The 24261-nt window shown below is 49.7% G+C and overlaps 1 protein-coding gene across 1 annotated transcript in view; it reads left to right on the top strand.

Moving 5' to 3' along the window:
* RBM19 (RNA binding motif protein 19) overlaps positions 1 to 24261 on the top strand; it is a 48238-nt gene that overhangs the window by 8115 nt on the left and 15862 nt on the right. Inside the window, exons 14-22 of the mRNA XM_079322077.1 lie at positions 280 to 390; positions 812 to 1012; positions 1445 to 1562; positions 1777 to 1919; positions 2878 to 2938; positions 4151 to 4230; positions 4510 to 4565; positions 5850 to 5966; positions 23327 to 23432. Of these exons, the coding sequence (XP_079178203.1) occupies positions 280 to 390; positions 812 to 1012; positions 1445 to 1562; positions 1777 to 1919; positions 2878 to 2938; positions 4151 to 4230; positions 4510 to 4565; positions 5850 to 5966; positions 23327 to 23432 (993 nt within the window). The remainder of the gene's footprint in view (positions 1 to 279; positions 391 to 811; positions 1013 to 1444; positions 1563 to 1776; positions 1920 to 2877; positions 2939 to 4150; positions 4231 to 4509; positions 4566 to 5849; positions 5967 to 23326; positions 23433 to 24261) is intronic.

Below are 24261 nucleotides of genomic sequence, written 5' to 3'. Positions count from 1 at the left end.
TCTGAACCTGTTGATCCCTTGGTCCCCAGCCTTCCTTCCCTCTCTGCTTTCCTGTGGCTGAATTTTACATTTCTACATAACTAGAAGTTGATGGGAATTTACACCTTAAAGCTCAGATCCTTCCTGAAAATATCATTTTATTTTGGGATGTGTTCGAATCCCAACAGCACAATTTCCAGCAGCTCCAGAGGAGCTGGAGCATTTTACCCTCAAGCTGCCTGCCACATTCCCTTTGCATGTGCCTCTGAGAGAATCAGGTGACTGAATTCTTGCCTGCAGGAGAGCAAAGACAGCGTGGCAGTGAGAGTGGCTCTGGGAGAAACAGAGCTGGTCCAGGAGATCCGCCGGTTCCTCGTGGAAAATGGAGTCAGCCTGGATTCCTTCAGCCAGGTGAGAGGCACCAGCAGGCATCCACCTCTTCTGCTCCTGGGGTTCTCAGCTCTCTTGGAAACTGGGAACTTAATCCTTGGCATCTTGCAGGATTGAACCCTCCCTGATGAGTTAGGGAATGTGTCCATTTGAAAGTGCAGCTGCCCTTGGGATGGGTGAAATCCATTATGGCTTTAGGATGGTGGGCAGCTTGCTGTAGGCAGGGAAGGAGCCCTATGGATCTGCAGCTGAAACCTCCATCTGTGAGATGTGGTTGTAGTGAGATGTGGATTTCCAGGGAGGGTTTTCTGTTGATCATTCTGGATCCAGGCAAAGAGTGACAGAAAGAGTGGGAGAGCACAGCCTGTTGGATCCAGTTAGAATATTGCTGAATTCTCTCTCTTACATCCCATATTCTTTCTCTCCCTGCTGGCTGTGTCAGGCTGCTGGTGAGAGGAGCAAGACAGTGATCCTGGTGAAGAACCTGCCAGCCAGCACGAGCACCATGGAGCTGGAGGAGCTCTTTGGCAAGCATGGCAGCCTGGGCAGGGTGCTGCTGCCAGAGGGAGGCATCACAGCCATCGTGGAGTTCCTGGAGCCCACAGAGGCCAAGCAAGCCTTCACCAGGCTGGCCTACTCCAAGGTGGGGGCACTGCCTGGGCAGTGGGATCTTGGTGAGTTGGGGAGCTGCAGAAAGGCTCAGTGTGAGCATGAGGGGCACAGGGAGTGTGGGAAGGGTGTTATCCCAGAGCCACTGATGTTCCAGCCTGTGTTCTTTGGATTTAGGGAGGTGCCTGGTACAGCAGGGCTCAGCCTGCAGAGAATGCTGGAGAAGGAGCTGGGACACAGCTGGAGGGGTTTTTTTCCCTTTTGCAATCCAAGAGTGACCCATGGCAGGCTCTGGTCCTGTAAGGCTGGATCCTTTTGTGTCTGAGTTTAGCCACTTGAAAACATTACTCAGCTTTTCCTCTGCTGTTTTGCATTGCAGAGCAAGGTAAAAATGAAGCTGAGAGCAGAATTTTTCCTTCAGGCCTTTCCCTTCACTCCTCATTTCTCTCCTGACTTCTCTTCACAGTTTCATTCCGTGCCCTTGTATCTGGAGTGGGCTCCAATGGGGGTTTTCCTCAGCCCAGCCCCTCAGAAAAAAAACCCTGGGCTTCCAGGAAAGGAGGATGAAGCAGGGCTGGTACCAGGTGAGAGCTTTGGTGACTTGCTGGGGATCTCTGTGTTTCTCTGCTGTTGTGTCAAGACCCAGGATATGTTTGGTCTGGGTGACTTCCCACTCTGAGGGCTGATCTTCCCTCCCTAAATGCACCACCTTTCTCCCCATCCCCACTGTTTTTTGGGCAACTCCCCCAAATTTTGGCTTTGTTGCATCTTGCAAAGTTGGGTTTATTCTTGTTTCAGGTGGAGCTATAAAAGACTCAGAGGAAGCTGCAGCACAGGAGGAGGAGGAAGAAGAGGAGGAGGAGGAAGAAGAAAACATTCCTGGGTGTACATTATTCATCAAAAACCTGAACTTTGCCACCACAGAAGACACACTGAGGGAGGTGAGCAATAAGGACACAGTGTTTAAAGGATTCCAGCTGCAGACAGTGTGATCTAGTGGAGGAGATGAGAGAGCACTGGGTTCTGCTGGGATGGGGAACATCACTCCAGGTGTCAGTTAAGATAAATGCATCTGAAACTGTTTTGGTGGGATTTAATTCCACCTAGAGACAGGTGGAGGCAGTAGGAAAGCTTCTAACATTCCTGATTTCCCATGTTTTCTGTAATGCTCCTCCTTGGGACAGGCACTGCTGCAGCTCTGCCACTGCTTTGTGTGTGAGAAGCAGTGAGTAAATAAATGATGATTTCTGAATGTGCTTTTCCTCTCAGCTTCTGCTGACATTGTGCTGCTTCACCTCAGCAAAGCACTTGGGAGAGAGCCTGGCATTCCTGAAGTTCTGTGGGGTGTTAATACAAAATAAGGAAAGGCAGCTGGAATTTCCCATCTCTGGCACTTTTTATAGCTATGTAAAAGGCCACATTCCATGGCCTGAGAATCCTGGGCCTGTGAGACTGTGGAGAGTGGACAAACATCCAGAGGAGGGCTGCAACTTGTCCCCTCTTCTCTTTCTGGTTTTGTAAAGGAGTCAAATAAATAGTTTGCTACCCTCTAGCTCCCATTTTTGGGAAGAACTATGTTGTAGGGACATCACAAACACCACCCACCCTTAAGGCCTCTACCTGGCTGAGGACATCTTGTAATCCAGAGTGTTCTCCAGAGCCATCTCACATCTCTGTTTCTGAGGGGTGGTGGAGGATTTCTGGGAGAGTATATCTTCAAATTATCTTTCAAACTCTGTGTGTGTGTATTTGCACAGAGTAATGGGATGAGAAAGGCTCAGCTGCAGAGCCTGGCAGGTGTGTGCTGGGGGAGCTGGGGCTGTGTGAGAGGCCACACTGGCAGTTGAGCTGCCAGCCTCTGACAAAGGGAGCTGAATCACGTGTCCAAATTCCTTGCAGACGTTTTCCAAAGTGGGAGCCCTGAAGAGCTGCACAATATCCAAGAAGAAAGACAAAGCAGGTACTCTAGATGCTGCTGTTCAATTCCTTCCCTCAGCTGGTTGCTGAGGGCTCAGGTGTGGCATTGCTTCAGCATTCATCTGGCTGAGCATTTGTGTTCCTGCTGGCAAAATCCTCAGTGCTGCCAGAAGTGTTCCTGTTGAAATGGCTGCAGGCAGCACCCAAACCTTCCCCCAGGGTTCAGTCTAGAAGCTTAAATCCATTGTGGGGTTTGTGGAGACGTGGCCTTCTCTTGAGATCTTGAGATGGGAGAAGCCAAACTCCTTCAGGATGAGAGAGTGGGGTGCAGGCTGACAGGAGCCAGTGCCCCGTGATGATTAAACCCTGCATTATCCTGGAAATGCCACATCCTCAAGGATGCCTGGCTGAGAGCTGTGCTGAGTGGGCTTGGTTTGCCTTCTCCCTGCCAGCCCTCAGCCCCCCAGGCTGCAGGGATGAGTGGCTGTGCCTGTTGTTGGCTGCTCTTTCTTCCCAAGGAGTTGGAATAAGGCAACTGCTGGCTGGAGGGGCTGTGCCTTTTCCCCCTGGCAGTGCACAGCTTTGTGGCATTTCCCCTTGATAGAGCTTCCTGTTGTGGGGTATTTGAAAACTCAGATCCTCTGGGAGATAAAGTGAATTTTTCAGTTCTGTCTGGCTGGAGGTCTGAGCAGGCAGCACCAAGTGTGGGCTGATCTGGTAGCACTGATCCCTTCTGACACTGGGGTTCCCTCTGTACTCTGCCACTGCTGAGGTGCTGAAGTTGAAAATGGGGTGGTGTTTTCTCCCCTCATTATCAACTGTCCCTTAATTATGGCTCCTGTATTAGTCAGTGAGTTGCTCAGGGGTGTGGTGTGACTGCAGGTGATGCAAAGGGGGAAGAGTTGTCTCTCTCTTTGTGGAACTGGCAGTGCCCACAAGGGGATCACTTCCCTGATTGTGACCAGCAGCTGCTTTGCAGTGTTTTGTTTAAGGAAGTTGCACTGAACACATCAGTTTGTGTGCAGCATCTATTTATCCCCCCTTCACATCAGCACCAAAGCAGCTGGTCCAGAGCAGTGCCTTGCTCAAAAATCTCAGCCAGGGATGCTCATCCAGTCCAGCCATGGGCAGGCTGGCCCTTTTCATGGGACATTAAGCTTTTCTCCCCCCAGTTTTGGCAGTCAGTGCTCCTGTTTTGTTTTTCTATCTTACATTATCACTGCTTTCTTAACAAGTGCCCTTTGTGTCCTGACAGGCACTTTGCTGTCCATGGGCTTTGGGTTTGTGGAGTACAAGAAGCCAGAGAGTGCCCAGAGAGCTCTGCGCCAGCTGCAGGTGAGCCTGAGCTGCCAGCTGGGCTTCTCCCAGAAACTGGCAGCTCCAAATGGAGCTGGGAATGTCACTGCTAGGGGTTGCACAGGTGGGGAAACTCTCAAGTGGGCCAGGGTTTTGAGGGAAGAGGGCAGATTTTATAAAAGGGCAGAACTGTGGGAAAGTGTGTTTCTTAGTGCTGATCCAATTCTGGGATTTCTGGAAATCCCCTTCTAATGCTTTTATATATTTATTTCTATAAATTAAATGCCTTTTTCCTGCTGTTTTTGTTTGAACTCCCAGGGCTGCACTGTGGATGAGCATAAGCTGGAAGTGAAGCTCTCAGAGAGAGCTGTCAGGTAAGGCTCACCTCTCACCTCAGTAACATTTCAGCTCCAGTCATCCTTGGGAGCTTCTTCCTCTCTTGCCCAGCATCTGCATCCTCAGGGATGTGACATGGAGTGCTCCAGATGTTGAACACATCAGCCTTTGCTCTGCTTTACTCAGAGTCAGTTTTGCTTGAAAGGGGAAAAAAAAAAAAAAAAAGGAATGAGCTGAAGTGGGGCCCCAAAAATGAGCCCAAAGTGAGAACCAGGCAGAATTTTCCTCCCTGCTCAAGGAAAAATCCTCTGCTTTGGTGACAGTCCAGGTAGCACTGTGAATTCCCAGGGGTTTGAAAAATTCTTGGAGAGAAATCTTCTCTGGGTAATGAAGTCTTGTTCACCTGAGAGAACAGGAGCAAGATGAAACCAGGTTTCTTGCTTGATGAAAAAGTTTGGATTTGCCTCCTTTTGTCTGGGCAATCAGGCACAGAGGAGATGGTTACTTGAGGGTGAATTTACTTTCAATTACTTGTTTTTTAGGTATTCCTTCCTAGTTCTTACTCAGCACAGAATATTCTAACTGTAAAGTTGCAAATTAATCCAGATATTTGAATGTTGGCACCTAAACACTGTCCCTCAGACACTCTGGAAACCCTGCTGGAAGTGATATCTGTTAAATGTCAAAATTTGTTTGAAAATCTGGTTCCTGGGGACCACAAGCAGTTGTGACAGCTCCCTGTGTCTGCACTTTGTATTTTAATTCTTTCATGAACTGTTTTTATCCAGTTAGATTTTGAAAATCCCTTCAGCAGGTATCCAGGCCACAATGGGAAGTGCTTTGCTTTATGGAATAAGCTGCTGTCTTTTGTGTTAGGTAAATTCTGACCTTGTCTAAATGCAGTACAATTCCAGAGGTAAAAAAAAAATTAATACTCTCTTACAACATTTCATTTACTGTTTTATAAGCCATAAGAATCAAAATTAGCTTACATTAAGCTAATTTTAAAAAAATATATTCATTAATGCATTTTCTTGACAATTAAAGGGCAAGATTTGGTGACAAAACATGAGTTGGTGGAAATTGTGAGATGAGGACCTCAATGGGAGCAAGATGGGCTGTTTCATTTTCAGATGAAGGATTTAAAGGTGTTTGGAATTTGATCCTTCTTGGTGTCCTGTGTGGCATTGCCACTGTCACAACCAAGGATGCCAGTGTGAGCTGGTGCCTCAATTTTCCACATTCCAAATGCTGAGGGAGCTGCAGTCCAAAGGGGCTTTGCTGCTCCATGGTCTTGACCTGCCCTTGCTGTTGGCTTGCAGGCCTGCTGTGAAATCAGCCAGAAAGAAGCAGAGTGCCAAGAAACAGAAAACTTCCAAGATCCTGGTGAGAAACATCCCCTTCCAGGCCACTGCCAGGGAGATCAGGGAGCTCTTCAGGTAGGAAAGGGCTTGGTTGGGTCACTCTGGGTGCTGCTGCTGAGATTTTCTCAGATTGTAAATATTGGGGAGTTTTTTTGTTGTCTTTGTGGAAGAACACAGGGATTTTGGGATCACGTCTGTGTTTTTGTGTTGGGATTTAAGCCTTGCTCCATCCTGAAAAATAAGTGAGGCTTTGTGAAAGGAAAACCATCTGTGCTGCTCCCAGGACAGGAATGTTTTGCTCAGGCTGTGTCCCTGCTCTGCTGTTGGTTTGCAGGAGGGGTTTTTCTCCAGCTCCCATCCACAGGGTGCTGTGTTGGAATTTGGGTGCTTTTGTCACAGCTGGGGGGCATTTCTTTCCAAAGTATTGTTTAACCCTTTGAAACCTCCTCAAATCCCCTGTGATCTGTTTGTGTCTCCCTGTGTTCATGGAATTCCACCTCCTTTATTTGTGTGGAGATGTGTTTCCTGTGGCTGGGAGGAAAGCTCTGTGTTGCCACACTGATTTGGGATGAATTCCAAGGATTTCACCCAAGGCAAAGCATGACCTGGCTTTTGGACAGGGGTGTGATGCTGGTCACAACAAGATGCCTCTAGAAGAGCAGAAGCTTTTTCTTGTGCTGTGCAGCTTGGATGCTTTTGCCTCAGTTCTACCCTGAGGGATCCAGGCAGAGCCCCTGGGCTCAGTCCCCCTGCTGAGTTTCCTCAGCACATGGAGCTCTGCTAATTTAAATCCCAACACTCTGAGCTGCAGGTGTGACCCTCACAAAGCTGGAGCCAGCAAAGCCAGGACTAAGGTGAAGTTGAAGGTGCTGGGAGGGTTTGTACATCACAAGCACAGAGCCTGTGGGGGGTTTTTGGTGTGGGCTTTTTCCCTCCTGTCTTGTCTAGCACCTCAGAGCTGTGGAGGGGAGGGGAACATCTGATGGATGTTGCAGGGAATGTGCAGCTTCCAGCTGGTAACAGCACTCAGAGCATCCCTTTCATTTACCTGGGGTATTCAGAGCTGGGGGTTTATCCTCAAAACAAACACCAGCAGCTTGGGGGACACATTCCTTTCACTCCTGTCACCCCTCCTTTCCTCTGAGCAGCCAAAAGCAGCACTCAGAGCCCTGGCCAGCCCCTCTCCCTGCTGCACTGCTCTGTGCCTTTCCATCAGCTGCCTTTGCCTGCAGCTCTGGGCTTGCTCTGCCTTCAGGAACTGTCTTAGTTTGCCTTTTGTTAGGGATTGATTGGGAATGGCAAGAATCCTCTGGCAGTGGAAGGGCTGGCAGGGCTGCAGGGGGCACTCTTAGCCTGCCCAGCACAGCCAGCCTGGGGACAGCAAGGGACAGCCAGCCTGGGGAGCACCAGGCCACTCAGCCAGCATTGCCACACAGGGGGCAGCCCCAGGTTTTACATCTTCCCTATTGTTTCACCTGCTCCAGAGACACCTCCCAGCTCTGCAGCAGCAGAGAAATAAAGCAATAAAGAATATTAATTTAGAAATAAATATTAATTTATATATGTATTTATTTTATGTACACACACATTATAAACATCCACACACAATCTTCATATATATGTATATATTCCCCCAGAAAAATACATAGATTGTGTCAATATTATTAAAAAAATATCCATAACACATTAATGTGTGTAGACACATTTAATTTTTTCTTCCCAAACAAACATTTCCATGTTTTGAGCTTTGTCAAGGAGCTCAGTGCCCCTCCTCAAAGGGCCCCACAGAAGGTGTTGGTGACACTGGGACAGCAAATCTGGGAGCTGGGTGCTCTGAGGGGTGAATTTTTTGAGCTGCTGTAGCTGCTCAGCACTGGCAGTTCAGGGCTCCCTGCCCCGGCTGCTTTCACACTTTTGGATCTTGTTTCTGGATCCATCACTGGAATGCCCTGCACCTTTCCTGTGTTCCCACAGCAGCCTGCAGGAGCTTCAAATTTAGGAATTTTTTAGCTTCTGTTTCTTGGACTGGAGGAAGGTGGAGGTTGATTGAAGTGTTTGAGGGGAGTCAGGAATGCTCTGATCCACAGCTGCCTGCAAAATAATCCTCTTTTAGCATTTCCACAAGGCTCAGGTGCTCCCTCCTCCCAGCCCAGCCCCAGTGGCTTTGCTGGGGGTGACCCTGGTGCAGAGCATGTCCTGCCACCTTCTCCTGCAGGTTCTGGCCTCTCTTGTACCCTCAAGAGATTTATTTATCTGTTTTTTTAAGATAGGTGTTATCTTCCTCAGAGGGAGAAATGCTGTTCAATTATAGGGGCTGCTTTTGGGCAAGGTGTGAAGATTTAGCTTTTGTGGGTGTGTTTTTTTCACCCATTTTTGTTCTTGATTAGATCCTGCTCTTCTCTTTACTACCTGGAAAAATAACAAAAGGTAAATGGTGCTTAGTTCTTTGCAAAGAGCCACAGTTAGGGGAGGAGAGACAAAGGGATTGCTATCCCATGAAGGCTGCTAATTTTTGCTACCAAATTGTGGGGCTCTTATGGCAAGACTTTTTTTTTTTTTCTTTTTTTTTTCTTTTTTTCAAAAGGAACTCTAGATGTGGCAAGCTGAATTGGAGGTCTGTGAAAGGCCACATTTTCACAGATTGGAGCCCTGGCAATTTCTGAAAATTGGGCTCCTTTAAGAATCTATCACATGAGATCCATGCAGCCTTCATTGGGAGTTCCAATTAACTCTTTGTTTCAGAGCATCCCCTTACATCCTCCCTCCCTCTGGCTGCACCAACTCCATGGAGATTGACAAGCAGGCTGTTCTGCAAGTGGTTTATAATGTTTTGAGGAGATGGGGGTTTCATTTTCCTCAAAAAGGGAATGATAACACTTAGAAAAACACTTTAAGTTTTAGAAATTTAGAAAAGCACTTCTTGCTGCTCGTCCCACCAAAGGATGCAGTTATTGGAGCTGTGTGTTTGGGGGATGAAGTTGTTTCTTCTGTGCAGAATATGTCTGAGAATTTATCATTTTGGTTTTGTCTTTGATTTCTGTGGAATTTGCAGCAATTGTTAGTTGCAGCCCTGCCCTGCCAATTAGCTGGGAGAGAGTCCAGAGGGAGATCAGGACTCTGTGGAAGGTGTTTTATTGTCCCTCTGGCCATCCCTGGCCTTGCACCTGTAGGAACTGCAGTCAAACACGTTGCACAAAGCTGTCAAATCACAAATTATTATCAGCTGGGAGACTGGACTTTAGTTTGGCTAAAGCAGTGAGCAATTGGAAGGTATTGCAGAGCAAAGAACAGGTTATCAGGTGCATTTATCTCCATAGTCTGACTTTCCTGCAGAGAAAGTACCACTGCATCTTGCAAAGACCTTTGGGGGTGGCTGTCTCTTTTAATTTTGACTCCTTTGCTGACTGTTTTCTCTGTCTTGACAAAGACATGGCATTTATTACATCTGGCAAAGCAAGTGCCTGGGCCTGATTAGGAGGAAAAAGAACTATTTCCTCTGATGGAGGGGAGAACTGAAGTGGGACAAGACTTGGGAGCCAGCCCCTTCTGAGAGAAGGAAAAAAATCTCTGCAGGGAGATGCAGTGGATAAACTGGCAGAGGGTTTTTTTTTTTTTAAAGGCAGTCTTTATGAAGTTAATTTTATAAGATGATGCCTTTCACTTCTTCTGACCTATTATAATAAAGTGTAGTTACCAGAATGGGCTTTTCATTTCCCATTATAAAGGACACGGTGGGATAATGAATCCCTCTGCCAGACATGCTTGCTGTTCACACCTTTCTCCCAGTAATGGAGTCTACATGACTGGAGACAATTTCTCCTTCCCCTGTTGAAGATGTGGAAAATCTGTGCTGGTGAAAAACACAGGAGGAGAAAAAAAAAATTGAGGAAATACATGTGAGTTTGTTAAGCAAGTGCTGGACAAAGTTAATTAGAGCATTCCATGCAAACAGAATGTCCAGTGCTGGCAGGATTGCTGGGTTTCTTTTTTAAACCTTTGATGTTGTGCTAGAAATGGCTCAAAACCAATTGCTGCTGCTTCTTAGCTGTTTGAATTTTGTCTCCATGCTGTCCCCCTGCAGTCAGGTGGCCCAGCATGTCCCTGGGCTGTGAGGGACTGCTGGGGGTAGCACAGGGATGGGGGACACTTGGGAGAAGCCAGGACAGAGCTGCTGATGTGGAGCAGGGGAGTCACTGACCTCCCCTGCAAGAAGGGAGAGCCCAAAAATGAGTCTTGGGGAAGCAGCTGGGCAGCCTGCAGCCAGGCACCAGGGCTTGGATCCTACCTTCCTGCCCCCCTGAGGGCTCTGGAATGTGCCCCTTGCCTGAGGCACAGCTCAGGTGCAGTGCTGTCACACACAGCCCTGGCAGCAGGGACCAGGAGGTGCCCAGTGCTCAGCTGTGCAGGGACAGCTCTGAGCTGGGTGTGCTGGTGAGTGGGATCAGCTCATCACCTTCCCCTGGGAGCAGGTGGGGCCATGAGCTCTCCAGAGCTCCTGCCTGGCCCTGGGGGCTGCAGGATGCTCCTCTGGACTGAGGTTTTCCACCTGCCCTGTCCCCAGTGCCTGTGGGGTCCCAGCCATGCTGTTGGAAGGTTCACACAGGAATTGCACCTTTGGATGTGCTGAGTTTGGATATTTTGGGAGAAAGGAAGCTGCCTGGTTGGTGGCTCCCTCTGTCCCACTGTTTGCTTTCAGTGTGTCTGTGGTTTGCCAGGGGAGCACAAGACAGATGTGGGGCTGTTGGGGTCCAGAGGGGACCACAGAGCTGGTGGAAGGGCTGGAGCCAGGCTGGGAGATGCAGGAGAGAAGCTCCAGGGAGAGCTCAGAGCCCCTTGCAGTGCCCAAAGGGGCTCCAGGAGAGCTGGAGAGGGACTGGGGACAAGGGATGGAGGGACAGGACACAGGGAATGGCTCCCACTGCCAGAGGGCAGGGCTGGATGGGATATTGGGCAGGAATTCCCCCCCATGCCCTGTGCCTTGCACACTTTGCACTGTGTGCCCTGGATCTGCTCCCAGCTGATTCCTTGCAGCCTTTTACCAATCCTGCCTTTTCCATGCCCAAACTGCAGTGCTAGGGAGTGTTGCACAGGAAAATTCAGGCTGCAGGAGCTTTTTGGGAAGCAGCTTGTGGGAATACAGGGATCTGCTGGGCTGCTTTATTTCTCTTACTCTTTCAAACAGCATAAATTAAACTCATTTTACTTCATTCCCCTCTTCAAGTCTTCTCCTTGTGTAGTGGAAACCCAAACACAGCAGAATTGGGTTGATATTCAGAGCCCAGGAATGGAACTGGCCACTTTAATTTGGCCACTCTCCAAAGCAAGCCATGGGGTGGGGGAGAGGGAAATGGGTTTGCAGTGCTGTTTTCAGTTTGAATCATAAAGGTGTTTAACATAGATAAGGAAATGTTTAACTCTGTGTTATCTTTGCAAAGTTGCTTTAAAAGGTGGCTCTTCCCAAGAGCAGAAGGAAGATTTTTGGTTTTTTTTCCAGCACATCCCTTTCCTGGGTTTGAATATTCATTACATACTTGATTTTTCTATTTATTTTTATCCCCATTTTCTGCTCTCCACATACTCTTTTCTGCCCACACAACACCTGGATTTCTCCTGTGCAAATGAAGGGAATTTCTGGGCTGCTTTCTCCTGACTCTCTCTGCAGGACATCCAGCTGAGCTTCCCAAGGGAACTTTAATTAGTTTTCCACCCAAATTCCACTGCTCAGCAGCATGGAAGGGCTCAGGGAGTGGAGTGAGGTGAGGAAGGGGCTGCTTTTGGAATGGCCTGTTCAAATGCCACTCTGGGGTTCTGCTTTGGGTTTTTTGCCATTTTTTTCAGCTCAAAAACAAAAATTCAGATGTGGGCAGGTGGTTCTCCATGGGGAGGAAAAGCAAAGCCTGCTTGTGCTGGCTCCTGGAAATAACCCACTCAGGGTTCTTAGGGTTGGAAGGTCTCTGTTTGTCTGAATTAAGAACAGTATGTGTGTGTCTAAGAAAGGAAAAACATGGGATTTTTTTTTTTTTTTTTTTTTTTTTGCCTTATATTGTGGCCAGCTCTTGTTCATTCTCAGAACTGGCCCTTTGGGTGCTGGCAGCTGGGGAATTGTACAATCTATAAAATTGAAATTACACTGGACTAACTTCTGAGCTTTCATCAAGTTACAGTCAAGATGATTATTTCCTTGCTCTTAAAATTCCTCTGTCTGTTGGATTTCTTAACTGCAGCTCTTTCCTGGTGATGTTGATGCACCCACCCCCCCCGTCTTTCACTTGTGTGGGTATTTTTCAGTCTCACTTCACGAGAAGGTCCTGAACAAGCCTCTAATGAATCACAGCTTTCTCCTCACAGTGACATCGTGTCCTTTATTTGCATCTCTGTTTGCATCATTATTTTTTTAACCTCATGCCTGCTGCAGCCTCTCTCCCTCTCCCAGTGCAGGAGATTTTCAGCCTTGGGGTGTGATTGCAATTAAAGCCCTTCCATTGCAGAGTCTCTCAGCTCCCTGTGCCCAAGGCCTTTGAACTGTGCTGCCTTCTGCAGCTGCAGTTCTGTCTCAGCCTTGTTTTTCCTGAAGAAATCAAGTTAAGGCAGAGCAGGATGACCATCTGTCTTCTCACCTCTCTTTCCTCCTCCCCCAGCAGTATCCTCAGCACTTCCAGGCATCTGGCAGAGGGCAGGAGATCTTAAATTTGCTGCAGTTAAGCACAGGAGGAAGCTGCTGAGCCTTGTCCTCTCAGGAAGGTGCTGCTGTGGGACTGACCCTTCCCAGGTTCACATCAGCTGCCTGTGAAGGTGGGATGTTTTTTCTGCCCATATTCTCATTTATTAGGTACCAGGGAAGCCAGAAAACCATTTTTTTGTTCTACTGCCCATGCAGCACATCAGGCTGTCTCCTCATGGCTGGGCTCTGGGGTGTTTGCAGGACAGGTCTGCACCTCCTCCAGCCCCTCATCTTCTGCATTTGTTTTTTTTTTTTTTTTTTTTGTGAAACCTCACTTGGAAAAGCAGCAATGTTGACTTTTCCAAGCCCAGGAGTGCCAATCTCAGCATCTCAACAGGCTCACAAGCAGAACCACTAAGATTTGTGCCAAAATTCACCCTGTAAATCCCATTCCAGGTGGGCTGCAGGGCCCTTTGCTGCTTCTCTTTAACCCAGCTCTTGCTCTTCCCACTCTTTGATCCCCATGCCAGCAGCTGAGGGGTTAAAAGAGTCTGTGGGGGGGGGGTGAGGGGGTGGGGAGAGGTGTTTGAGCTGCTCATTACTCACTGCCAGCTTTTCCCAAAATCATATTAATTTCACGCTGTCACGCTGCCTGTGCCGTCAGGGAGGGTGGCAGGGCTGGGGGGGCCTGGCTGCCCCTCATCCCCCCCTGCTGCCATTTGGGGTCTCACTGGGGCCTCTTTCCCCACCCAGCTGGGGCTGGGGCTGCTCAGCTTGCAGGGGCTCCGTGTGTTGCCTCCCCCAGGATCATTTTCCACCCTGCTGGCTGTGCACAAGCCCCATAAATTGGGTGTGCTGCAGCAGGGAGCTCTGGGGAGGGAGGGGAGGGAGGCAGGGGAGCTGCCCTGCCCTACCTGTGCTCAGCAAGGAAAAAAAGTTGCTTTTTAACCACTTACCTCCCTTTTTGAATGCCAGCAAGCACAGCCCAGCTCTGCCTGTGGAGATGGAGCTGCCTTTGCCTCCTGTCTGATTCCTCCCCCTTTCCTGCTGGCTGTTCACTGCATCTGCCAGAGCTGTCACCTCTGCAGGGACTTACTGCCATCAGCTGGGCCTCTGACAGCTCCCACACAAGCCCATCCTGGCTGAGGCTCACTCTCCATGGCAGGCATTCTGCTCTTCCCCTGCTATTTTGATTGTTCTTACCCTAGAGCCCCTCTCAGCTTTTTTCCAGGTGTGTGCTTGCATTTTTTTGTGGGTTGTGGCTGGGAGGATGATCCCCTTTTCTCCCATTGTGGCCACACTTCTTGGAGCTCTTGGCAGGGGGTTGATGCTCTGGATGGTCTCCATCCCAAACCATGATCCTGTGAAATCCCTGTCCTCTTCATCCATTCCTGAAATGGGTGGAAAGCAATGAGCTTTCCATGGAATGGAGAGGGAACACATCACTGAATCCCAGGCACCAATCACTCCCTGTCCTGTGTTTGGGACTTTTCCAGGTGACCTGGAGACACAAATCCCACTGTGCCAAGTGCCCTCTGAGCTTTGCTGTGCTCATGGCAGGTGGCAGCAGCCACACCTCCAGTTTTGGGCACAGGATGGACAAATTTGGCAACACAGCATGAGCAGAAATGGGATGCTGTGTCTCTGGAGTGTGGTGGCTCCCAGCCTGCCTCACCAAGGAGCTGCTCTGTGCCTGCTTTCAGTGTTCTGAGCCTGGCAGATGTCACCTGTGGCCAGCTGGGCTCTTGGGGACAAGCCTGAGCTCAGCAGCCCCATGTCTGAGTCACCAGCACAGCTCCCATGTCCCCCTGCACTTGCATGTATCTGATCTTCTGTTTCTCTGTTCTCCTGGTGAAAATAATTAATCAGGTTATTTTTCTAAGTCATCCTGTAGCTTTACAGGGACAAGACTTAAATAAGGGTTCTCTTTAAAGCAGAGCTGGGTTAAAATAGCTGTGTGCCTATAAATACCTCATTGCTTCTATATTTATTCTCTGCTCAGTGCAGGAGGTTCTACAGTTGAATATGAGATATATTTTTATTTTTTGGATTGTTGCTGCAGTTGGTATCTTAACAGCAAGGCTGCCTCCTCCAAAAGCTGCCCTGGGTACACCTTTGGGTTCCTTCTGTGTTTCCTAGTTGCTAGTTGTCCAAATTTCCCCTTGTCTTTGAAAGGAGCTGACTCAGAAGAATCCTCCAGGAGCAGAGATTTGCACCAGACCCTCCTGTGAGCACTATTTTTAGCATAACTTATTTTTTTGACCAGAGCTGTGCTCTGATCAGGATTTTCAAAGGAGCCCAGGAGAGATAAATCCCCAAATCTCAGTGCTGTAGGAGCTGCAGGTTCCTTTGAAATCCTGACCCTGTGGTGATCAGGGCAGTGACTTGGTGGCTCCTAAGCCCTGGTCCTGCAAGGTGCTGTGTGCTGGGAGAATTGGGGCTTTGGAGTGTGAGCTCTGAGAAAGGCTCTTGTTGGAGGATTGAGATTTCATGGGGGTTGGGGTCCAGGGGTTGTGGCTGCTGTGTTTGTGCATCTCAGGGCCAGCTGCCAGGGGAGCATGGGGTGCTCCTGGTGTGCTCCAGGGGCAAGATGTCCTGATAGAGTTGTTCTCCACCAGCCTTGAATGTCTTCTGTCTCCCCCAGCAAAAAAAAAAAAAAAAGTAATTGCTATTAGGAGTAACTGGTATTACTGGTAGGATTAGGAAGGAAGATGTTGGATAAGTGACATGAGGGTATTTGAGAGTGGCTGGCCTGTGACAGCAGAGGGACAAGAGCCCTGCTGTGACCAGAACACTGTCCAAGAGAAAAGAAGCAACAACAAAACCTGAGTAATATGAAAGTGGGATTTTTCCCCTCCATCCTGGTTTTTGGGGTGACCTCTTCCATCACACATCCACCAGTTGTCTTTAAATCCTCTGAGGCACCAGCTCAGACTCTTTGGGGTGGCTTTGAGCTACCAAACTCATATCAGGGTTCAAGTTCAGCAGGGCTGCTTAAACCTAGGGCTTCCTCAAGCTGATGGTGTTCCCTGCACCTTCCCCTGTCCCTTAGGAACTGGAAATTGTAGGCACTGAGGTGTAAAATTTCAGGAGGAAATCTGTTCCTGCTTTCATTAATCAGTGAATCATCATATTAAAAGCATGGAAATAAATGTGGAGAATGGGCAGGTGTTTTCTCCAGGAGGTGTCAGTGAGTCCTGCCTGCTTTTCCTTGATGTCACCAAGCCTAAAATAGATTTATGGCAAGAAGTGAATTTAGAAAAGACTTCCCACCCCAGTGGTGCAGGCTCTTCCATCAGCAGGGAGCAGGAAACAAAGCAGGAGCTGTGCAATACCCCACAGGTGGGAAAAGCCAGCCTGGGATCTTTGCAAGAACAGATCAGGAGGTGACCAGTCTGTGCTGAAGGGGTGTGAGGTCCCAGGGCTCCCATCCCTTTCTTCCACACTCAAATTCCAGCCTGGGAGCCAGCTCTGGAGGGTGAAATGATGGTCACACCATGACAACTGTGCCTCCAGGAGCTGGGAAAACCTGCATGGACTGGGAGGAGCTGCACAGGGAGCAGCACAGCAAATCCAGGCCAGGGAAAGGCCCCTTTTCCCACCAGCCTTGAAATCCTTCTCTCCCAATGTTAAAACCTCCCAAAGCTGGATTAAACACAGCAAAATTAAGAAACCAAACCTGGTTGCAGCACCTGCTTAGAAATTACTTAAGTGGAGGGATATTAAATTTTTAAGACTTGCTGCTGTGCTGCTGATGGAGGATTTAAAAAAATAATAATTACTGTTGTGGGTTTTTGTGGTTTTTTTTTTTTTCTTTCTGCTTAGTTTTCAGGATTGGTTTCTGTTTAGTGTGAGGCCTAATTGCATAATTACACGATAGACTGGAGTAGAATTTAGTGTGTGTAATACCAGTTATAAAGAAGAGCCCTAATTATGTAGATCTTCTCAGGTAAATAATGCATCAGGGGCATGGAGTGGCCTAATTACTGTTCTGAAAACCTGCCTAATGACTAATTTACTTGGAATTTCAGAATGCTTTTGATAAGGTCCCTCATAAGCAACTGTTAAGGAAAAATAAATCGAGAAGGGATAAAATGTTTTGCTGTGTTTTTAAACAAGCCAGTTAAGCCATGGGAAGCAGCCACTGCATCTTGAGGAGAGGGAAGAGCCCCTGGCTGCCTCCTGCTCTGGGGCCAAAGCTGTTGTGTTCCTGATCCTGCTTTGCCACCAGCTCCAAGGGAGGCTGCCACCACTGTCCCCTAAAAATGGGATGTGTGGGTCAGTTCCCAGCTCCTTGGAAGAAGCACATCCATGTCCACATCATCCCTGGCACCTGCAGTAGCTGTGGTGTTGGGTATCTAAATAATCTTTGAAGACCTGTGCCCAAATTTGATAAATCCAGGAAGGACTAAACTTGGAGTTTTCCACAGGCACTGAGGGAGTGAGGGCAGGTTCCCCAGGGCTGTTTTCTAGTGGATCTCATTCCTCCATGAGGAGGGAGGGCAGAGCTGAGCCCAGTGTTATAACACTGCAGTGAGGGAAACCTGGCTCTGGCAGGTCTTCCCAGAAAACTGGGCTTGGGAAGGGATCCAAGGCAGCAGCACAAGGAAAAAAGGAATCCCACAAAGCAAAACCCAGCTGTGCTGCAGCAGCAGATCAAGGGGCCTCCACACAAAGACAATGCTCTGGGCAAAGAGGAGAGGGAGCTGGCAAAACTGCTGATCCATGGAGGAGAGGAGGAGGCACAGATGTGTCCTGCTGGCTTTTCACACAGATCTGCAGCTGCTTTGGTTATCCAGCAGGACTGGCCAGCACAGCAATGAGGGATCAGAGCTGCTGGGGACCTGCCTGCTGCTGTCACTTCATCTGGGTGGGGGGACACTGGGACCCTTGCTCTGCTGCAGATCCTTCCACCAGAGCTTTGGCTTGGCTCTGGGATCCACAGCTTTCCCTCCCACCTTGTCTTTCTGTGCCTTCATTTGCTGATTTGCAGAGGTGGAGGAGACATTATTGATGCTGCTGCTGATAATGGTAATAGGGGAGATGGGTGCCAGATAATTCCTGAACTCTCTAACAGGATTTAAGCTAACAAGAGAGGAAGGCTTTTTTCCTCCCTCCTTCCCTTTCCCTTCCTCCTTTTCAGATATTTCCTGTGCTGGGGATAACAACACCAAGGAGTGTTAAATTGGCTCTGAATGTCCACCCCTGGCTGTCCACATTCTTGTAACGATTTCATTAGCTTGAATTATCCACGTTATTTTCTTGTAATGGGATTAGCTGTCCTGGAGTCAGCTGAAGTCCTGGAGGGAGGCAGGAGGGCCCTTCTGCTGAGTATTCCATTAACTCCCTCATGCAGGGGGTGGAACTGGCCATGGCTCAGCCCAGGGGCAAAACCATTTGCCAGGGTCCTGCCTTCCTCAAGGAGAAAGAAAGGAAAAAAAAGGACTATTACTGTATTTTTTTTTTTTCATCCCCCTTTTAATCAGCAAATGGGTGCAGAGGCAGAGCCTGGCAGGGCTGAGGGGGGAAGGTCCTGTTTGGAGGAAAAAAGAATAAAAGGAAGAGCATTGCAAAGGGATTGAGTGGATTGTATGTGGCTGCAGCCTCTGCTGGGGCTGTGCAGGGAGGGGAGGGAAGGACTTGTGTCTCTTTTGGACTCTCATCCCTGCCCTGAGCCATTTGGGATGAGCAGTCACAGTCACACTGCCTGGCTCATCCTCCTGAGCTCCAGCCTGGGGCATGGGGGCAGGGATGGCACAGCAAGAGCAGGAGATGGTGGCAGTGGATGGCAACCCAGCAGAAGGTTGGCAGCCTTGATAAAGGTTTTTGTATTCAGTTTTTCCACGTGGTTTTGCTGTTTTGTTTTTCTTGAAGGAATATAAAGCAAAGAGGAGGATTTAGGATTGCTCTGTGCAGTGGGATCTCTGTACACATGTGCAGAACACTCAGGGTGCTTTTTGTGGTTGTTTTCCAAGGTGTTCTGAGTTTTTGACAGTGGACAGATTGCTGGTGTTAGCTGTGCTTTCCCCCTCTGAACGTGGCAACCCAAGATGTGCTTGGGGTGCACCCAGATCAAGTCAGATGAACACATCTGTGTGTTTGGCACTTGAAAATACCCATCAGGGATGGACAGGTCTGGCCTGTCCCAAGGATTCTGCACTTCAAATGCTGCTCTTTGAGACAGGGAAGGGGTTGAAATGGAGGGAGCATTTCCCAGCTGGAGAGATGTTTACAATTTCTTAGGAAGAAACTCTTTGGAATAATCTATTCCCTGGGGAGGCCCCTGGATCCCTGGCAGTGTCCAAAGCCAGGCTGGGCAGGGCTTGGAGCACCCTGGCACAGTGGAAGGTGTCCCTGCCATGGCAGGAGGTGGAACTAGAAGGGCTTTAAGATTTCTTCCAACCCAACCACTCTGACTGCATGTTTTCTATGATCTGGAGGTGCCTGTCCCATGAACCAGCTGCCTGAAGCTGGGGGGTTTTCTGGAGACCGGGGAGGAAGGAAAGGGAGGGAAGAGCTTTTCTGGAGCCCACCTGTATGCCCATTCTCTCTGTCCCGTGGCTATGTTGGTGAAGGATGTGCAGGCTCCTTCTGGTGAGCAGGCAAAGCCAAGTTCTCCCTGTGTTGTCTCCTGAGCTGGAATGTGCTGTTTAATAGCAATATAATGTCCTATAATTAGCAGGCAAAGGACTTGCCTCCCAGCTGGCCTGTGCCAGAAGGATATAATTACAATCCCAAGGAGTGATGTTCCTCTGACCTGCAGCCAGCTTGCAGTGAGGAGGAGCAGAAATCTCCTTTTCCTCCCTGTGCTCAGCCAGGGAAGCAGGATGGCAGCTGGAAGAGCTGCCAGAGCAGCAGGAGAGCAGCTGATAGCCAGCACTGCTGTGGAGAAATGCTGCATCTCTTGTGGGTGGGAGGGAGGGGATGTCCCTGCTGGCATCTCTGGGATGCACCCTGTGTTTCTGCTGAGCTGGGAGTGGGTGACTTGTCGAAAGAGAGCTCGTGGCTGTCTCTATTCTGCAGCCCTGTGGCTCAGCCAGGGCCAGCACAGACTGTTTCTGGTTTCCCAGCAAATCTGGATGGACTCAAAACAAAGGTTCTCATTTAGGAAATAGGAGTTGCAGTGTTTGTAGAGGCTGTCATCCCACCCAGCCAACAGCAGGAGAACTGCCAAGCCTGGGAGAGCGAGGACAGACCTGCCAGCCTGGCTGGCAGGGCCTGCAGGGACAGGAGCCCAGGCAGAGCCACATCCTCTGCACCTCTGCCCTCCCTTCCTGGTCCTGATTGCACTTGGGAGCTCAGAGAAGGGATGTTGGGCACTGTTTTCCATGGATCTGCAGTAAGGAAGGCAGGAGGAGCTGGGGCATGGCAATCATCAGGGGCTCTGCCATCCTGCTGCCTCTGCAGAAAACCCTTTGCTTTTGGCACCCCCAAACCTTCCTGTACAAATTGTGAGCAGCTCCATGGGGGTTTCATAAAAGATTTGGGATTGCTGCACACCCTGAAATCCTATCCCAGTGTGGTGCCCCCAAGAGCTGTCCTGCCAGAAATGCTGCTCCAGGCCAGGCACAGGGGTCTGGTGAGCTCATCAGGACTCAGGTTGAAGTCTTGTGCAGAGTTAAGCCAGGCTGACTGCAAACAAATCTGTCTCAAGCCTGAAAGGGCTTTGCTCCCACCACCAGCAGTCCTTCAGCCCTGCAGCAGGGGCTCAGCAGCACTTGGAGAAGGATGTGTAGGTGAGTACAAATCCAGGAACCACTCTAGTTTCACACTTACTGAGGCTGGAAACTTCCCTATAAACCATCCTGCTCAAGGGAAGGAGCCTGGCTACTGCTGTGCTCTGTGCTGGCAGCAGGATTACTGCTCTCTACCCACTTGGAGAGAAGCACCAGCACCCAGAGGAGCCCCCACCCTGGGCTGCCTGTGGGTTTTTTGGCTCCATCTGTGCTGGAAGGGGAAGGAGCTGGCAGTGCCACCAGATCTGTCTTGCTGTGACCTCCCTGGGAGCACATTTCCAAACAGCTCCATGAGAGCTGATGGCAAAGCTGCTCTCTTCCCTCCCTTGCCATTACTCAGTGGTGTCACTGGGTGATGTGCTCCAAGCTTTTCCTCCTCCCATCCCCACGGCACCATCCACGATCCTGCAACCTGGCTGCAGCTGGAATGGGAGCTGTGTCAGCCCAGCTTCCCTCTGCTTCCCTGGCTATGGAATTACCCACTGCGGGGGTAATTGGGTTCCTTCTGCCTCTCTCCCCCCGGAGCCAGAGGGATAATTGGCAGAGAGAGGTGTGAGCCGGTGCCTGGCACACGGAGGGGAACATGAAAGGCGGAGCTGGGCGCTCCATTCGCAGCTCCGCCTGCTAATTGCTGTGCTGCGCTTTCAATTAGCACCGCAGTGGGGGGACCCTGCCCCCTGCACTGGGCTCAGCCCTGTCCCCTCTCTTCCCTCACCCTCCAGCCCTCCTGCAGCCATCCCTCTGCCAGGCTCCCACTGCCCAGCACAGCCCTGCTCTGAGAATGGGTCAGCTCTCCGCTCCTCCACACCTCCACACCTCTGCTCTGAGCTGGGGAGGAGGAACAGCAGGTTCTTCCAGCTCTGCCCAGCTTCCCTGGGACCTGAATCCAGAGCCATCCTGCTTCTGTGGTGCCCCCTGGCCCATCCTGGGTGCTGGTGTCACAAGGACACCTTGGAGTTCCAGTGGTGTCCCTCTGAGCACACACTCTGCTCCTGTTCCTTCAGCACATACTCTGCTCCTGTTCCTTCAGCAAATGCTCTGCTCCTGTTCCTTCAGCACACACTCTGCTCCTGTTCCTTCAGCACACACTCTGCTCCTGTTCCTTCAGCATATACTCTGCTCCTGTTCTTTCAGCAAATACTCTGCTCCTGTTCCTTCAGCACACACTCTGCTCCTGTTCCTTCAGCACACACTCTGCTCCTGTTCCTTCAGCATATACTCTGCTCCTGTTCCTTCAGCACACACTCTGCTCCTGTTCCTTCAGCACACACTCTGCTCCTGTTCCTTCAGCAAATGCTCTGCTCCTGTTCCTTCAGCACACACTCTGCTCCTGTTCCTTCAGCAAATGCTCTGCTCCTGTTCCTTCAGCACACACTCTGCTCCTGTTCCTTCAGCACACACTCTGCTCCTGTTCCTTCAGCACACACTCTGCTCCTGTTCCTTCAGCAAATGCTCTGCTCCTGTTCCTTCAGCACACACTCTGCTCCTGTTCCTTCAGCAAATGCTCTGCTCCTGTTCCTTCAGCAAATATTCTGCTGCCCCTAGGCAATGTCCTTGATAATTTCCACGGAGAGAAAGTCTGGAGCATGCCCATGGCTCATTTTTCCTAGCTAGATGGGCATCTCCATGGCTCAGGAGCTCTCTCCTTTCACCCAACCACAACCTTTGAGATGCTCCAGAGATCCCTGTCACCCCCAAGCCTTGCAGGGGGACCTGTGGAAGCCACAGGCTGGCAGCACTCCCAGCAGCTGAGGCTGCTGCCTCTCCTGTGCTGGGTTTGTTTGTTTGTTTTTGTAGCTGCAGCTCACAGGGGGGCAGGAGGGAGGCAGGGAGGGAAAGCACCGAGCGGGAGACGTGCGGATTCATTTTGAAGCTTCATAATGGTGCATTTACACACCACGTTGCCTAAGGAAATTGGGTGGATGAATGCCTGGTCATGCTGCCAGTGCAGCAGGTTAACTCCCAGGATTTAGCTTATATCATTTCACGAGAGCGTTTATGGCCTTTACTGTGTTTATTCCCAGGTGCTCTTTGGCACTGCTGTATCCCAGGCTCCTTTTGTGTATGCACGCCTGTGTGGAGATTTTCAAATAAAATAACACATCTCTTCAGACCTGGGCCACATTAAATATTTATTGCCTGCAGTTTGTGCATATGTGTTTGATAAATGGGTGTGAGGGGAGGAGAAGGGGAAGCAGGAGCTTGGCAGCAGGGAAAGCTGGGCTTTGTTCTGGAATTTCTCCAGGGGATGGCACTGGAGAGGGGTGGCTGGTTTTAGGGGTTTTGGACAAAGTGGGGTGGCATGCTTTGGTGTTCAAGCCACAAGTTCTTTCTGTGGGACAGGAACCCCCTTATCTCCCCATATTTGGCTTTCCATTGTCACTGCAAAACTTGTCTGAAATGCTGTTGGATAATGGAGAGTGTTGTGGTCTGCTGGATTCCCCTATTTCCCTTTCTACATCCATAAACCAGTTTATTCCAGCACAGAAGCTGCAGGATGGGAGAGGCTGAAGGGTTAGAGCGAGAAAATCCCATCAGAAAAAATGTCCAGGATCCCTGGAGTTGGAGGGATGACACCTCTGGGGATGGAGGAGCTGTTCTGGAAACAGAATAATTCCCTGTGGGGCCATGCTCTGCCTCCTGCCTATATCCTGTGCACTCCAGCCCCTCTCTAAAGATGCAAATAAATCAGTTTCGGTGGGATCTGGAGAAGCCCTGGTTGTCTGGAGATGCTTTGCCCACCCTGAGCAGAGCATGGCATTCATGGATCTCCTGAGGAAAGGGGGAACAAAGGAGTTCCATTAAAGAGGTTTTCTGTATTGTTAAGTTTTATATTCACAACAATCCTTGAAATCCAAGCTGAACTTTTAACTGGTCGTATTTGCTTTGGAAATGGGGCATGCAGGGAAGCAGAGCAAGACTCACCTGATGTGAGTGACCCCCTCAGCCTGGGTCTGCAGCTGGCACTGCTGGGTTTGTGGGGCAGAGGTGACCCTCCCTTCCTCTCATGCTGTCCCTGCTTTTCCTTGCACCCACAGCACCTTTGGAGAGCTCAAGACCGTGAGGCTGCCCAAGAAAATGGCAGGAACAGGATCCCACCGGGGCTTTGGCTTTGTGGATTTCATCACCAAGCAGGATGCCAAGGTGAGCTCTGCTCCTCCCTGCCCTTCTGGCACATGCCCCAGGCTCTGCCCCACTGAGCTGAGCCCAGGTTTGGGCCAGGCTGGTGGTATTCCCCACAAAAGCTGCACTCAGGCTGAAACCTGCAACAAAACCCACAACCCAAACCCTAATGGGGATCATTTTGGTGCAGCTGATAAAATAACTCAAAATTCTTGTAATGAAGGGCAGGAGCTTATTTTTCAGGTTTGTCAGCAACAAGGTGAGACTGGATGGTTTTGACCCAACATTAACACATCAGGAAACTTCTGCACATGTCCCACCTCCACCACCACCTTGATTTTAGGGCAGTTCTGGATATTGAGGCTGTTCCCTGATTGTAACCTGTGCAAGACTTGTGTTCACCAGTTCTTGTGTGTGTTTTGAGAGGCCCCTGTGAGCAGCCTTCCCCTACTGCTTTCCCAGTGACTGTGCCAGAGGATCAGTAGTTGTGACTTGGCCTAGTTCATTTATTTTTGAAAGCTTCCCTATACCTTTAAATTCCATGTTTTTAGCAGAAACAAGGGGATTGCAGCCTGTCTGATGGCATCCTGCTCTTATCCTTTGCCAGAGGTTCTGGAGCAGGGTGAATTTCATCCTGCTGCTGATGCCTGGTGATTTGTGCAGGGTCTGGAAGGGAGTGGCTGTAAGCACAACCCATTGGATGTTATTCCTGGAGGGAAGGGACCACATGAGCCCCCACAACTCCAGATTTTTCCAGACTGTGAGCAGAGATGAAGGAGAGAGGAGGGGAGAGCCAGGCAGAGCCTGTGTTTATGTTTTTAGACAGCATTCATTGATCCAGGATCACAAG

This window comes from Erithacus rubecula (genome assembly GCF_903797595.1).
Source record: "Erithacus rubecula genome assembly, chromosome: 19".
Taxonomy (NCBI): Eukaryota; Metazoa; Chordata; class Aves; order Passeriformes; family Muscicapidae; genus Erithacus; species Erithacus rubecula.
This window is presented reverse-complemented; position numbering and strand designations above follow the sequence as displayed.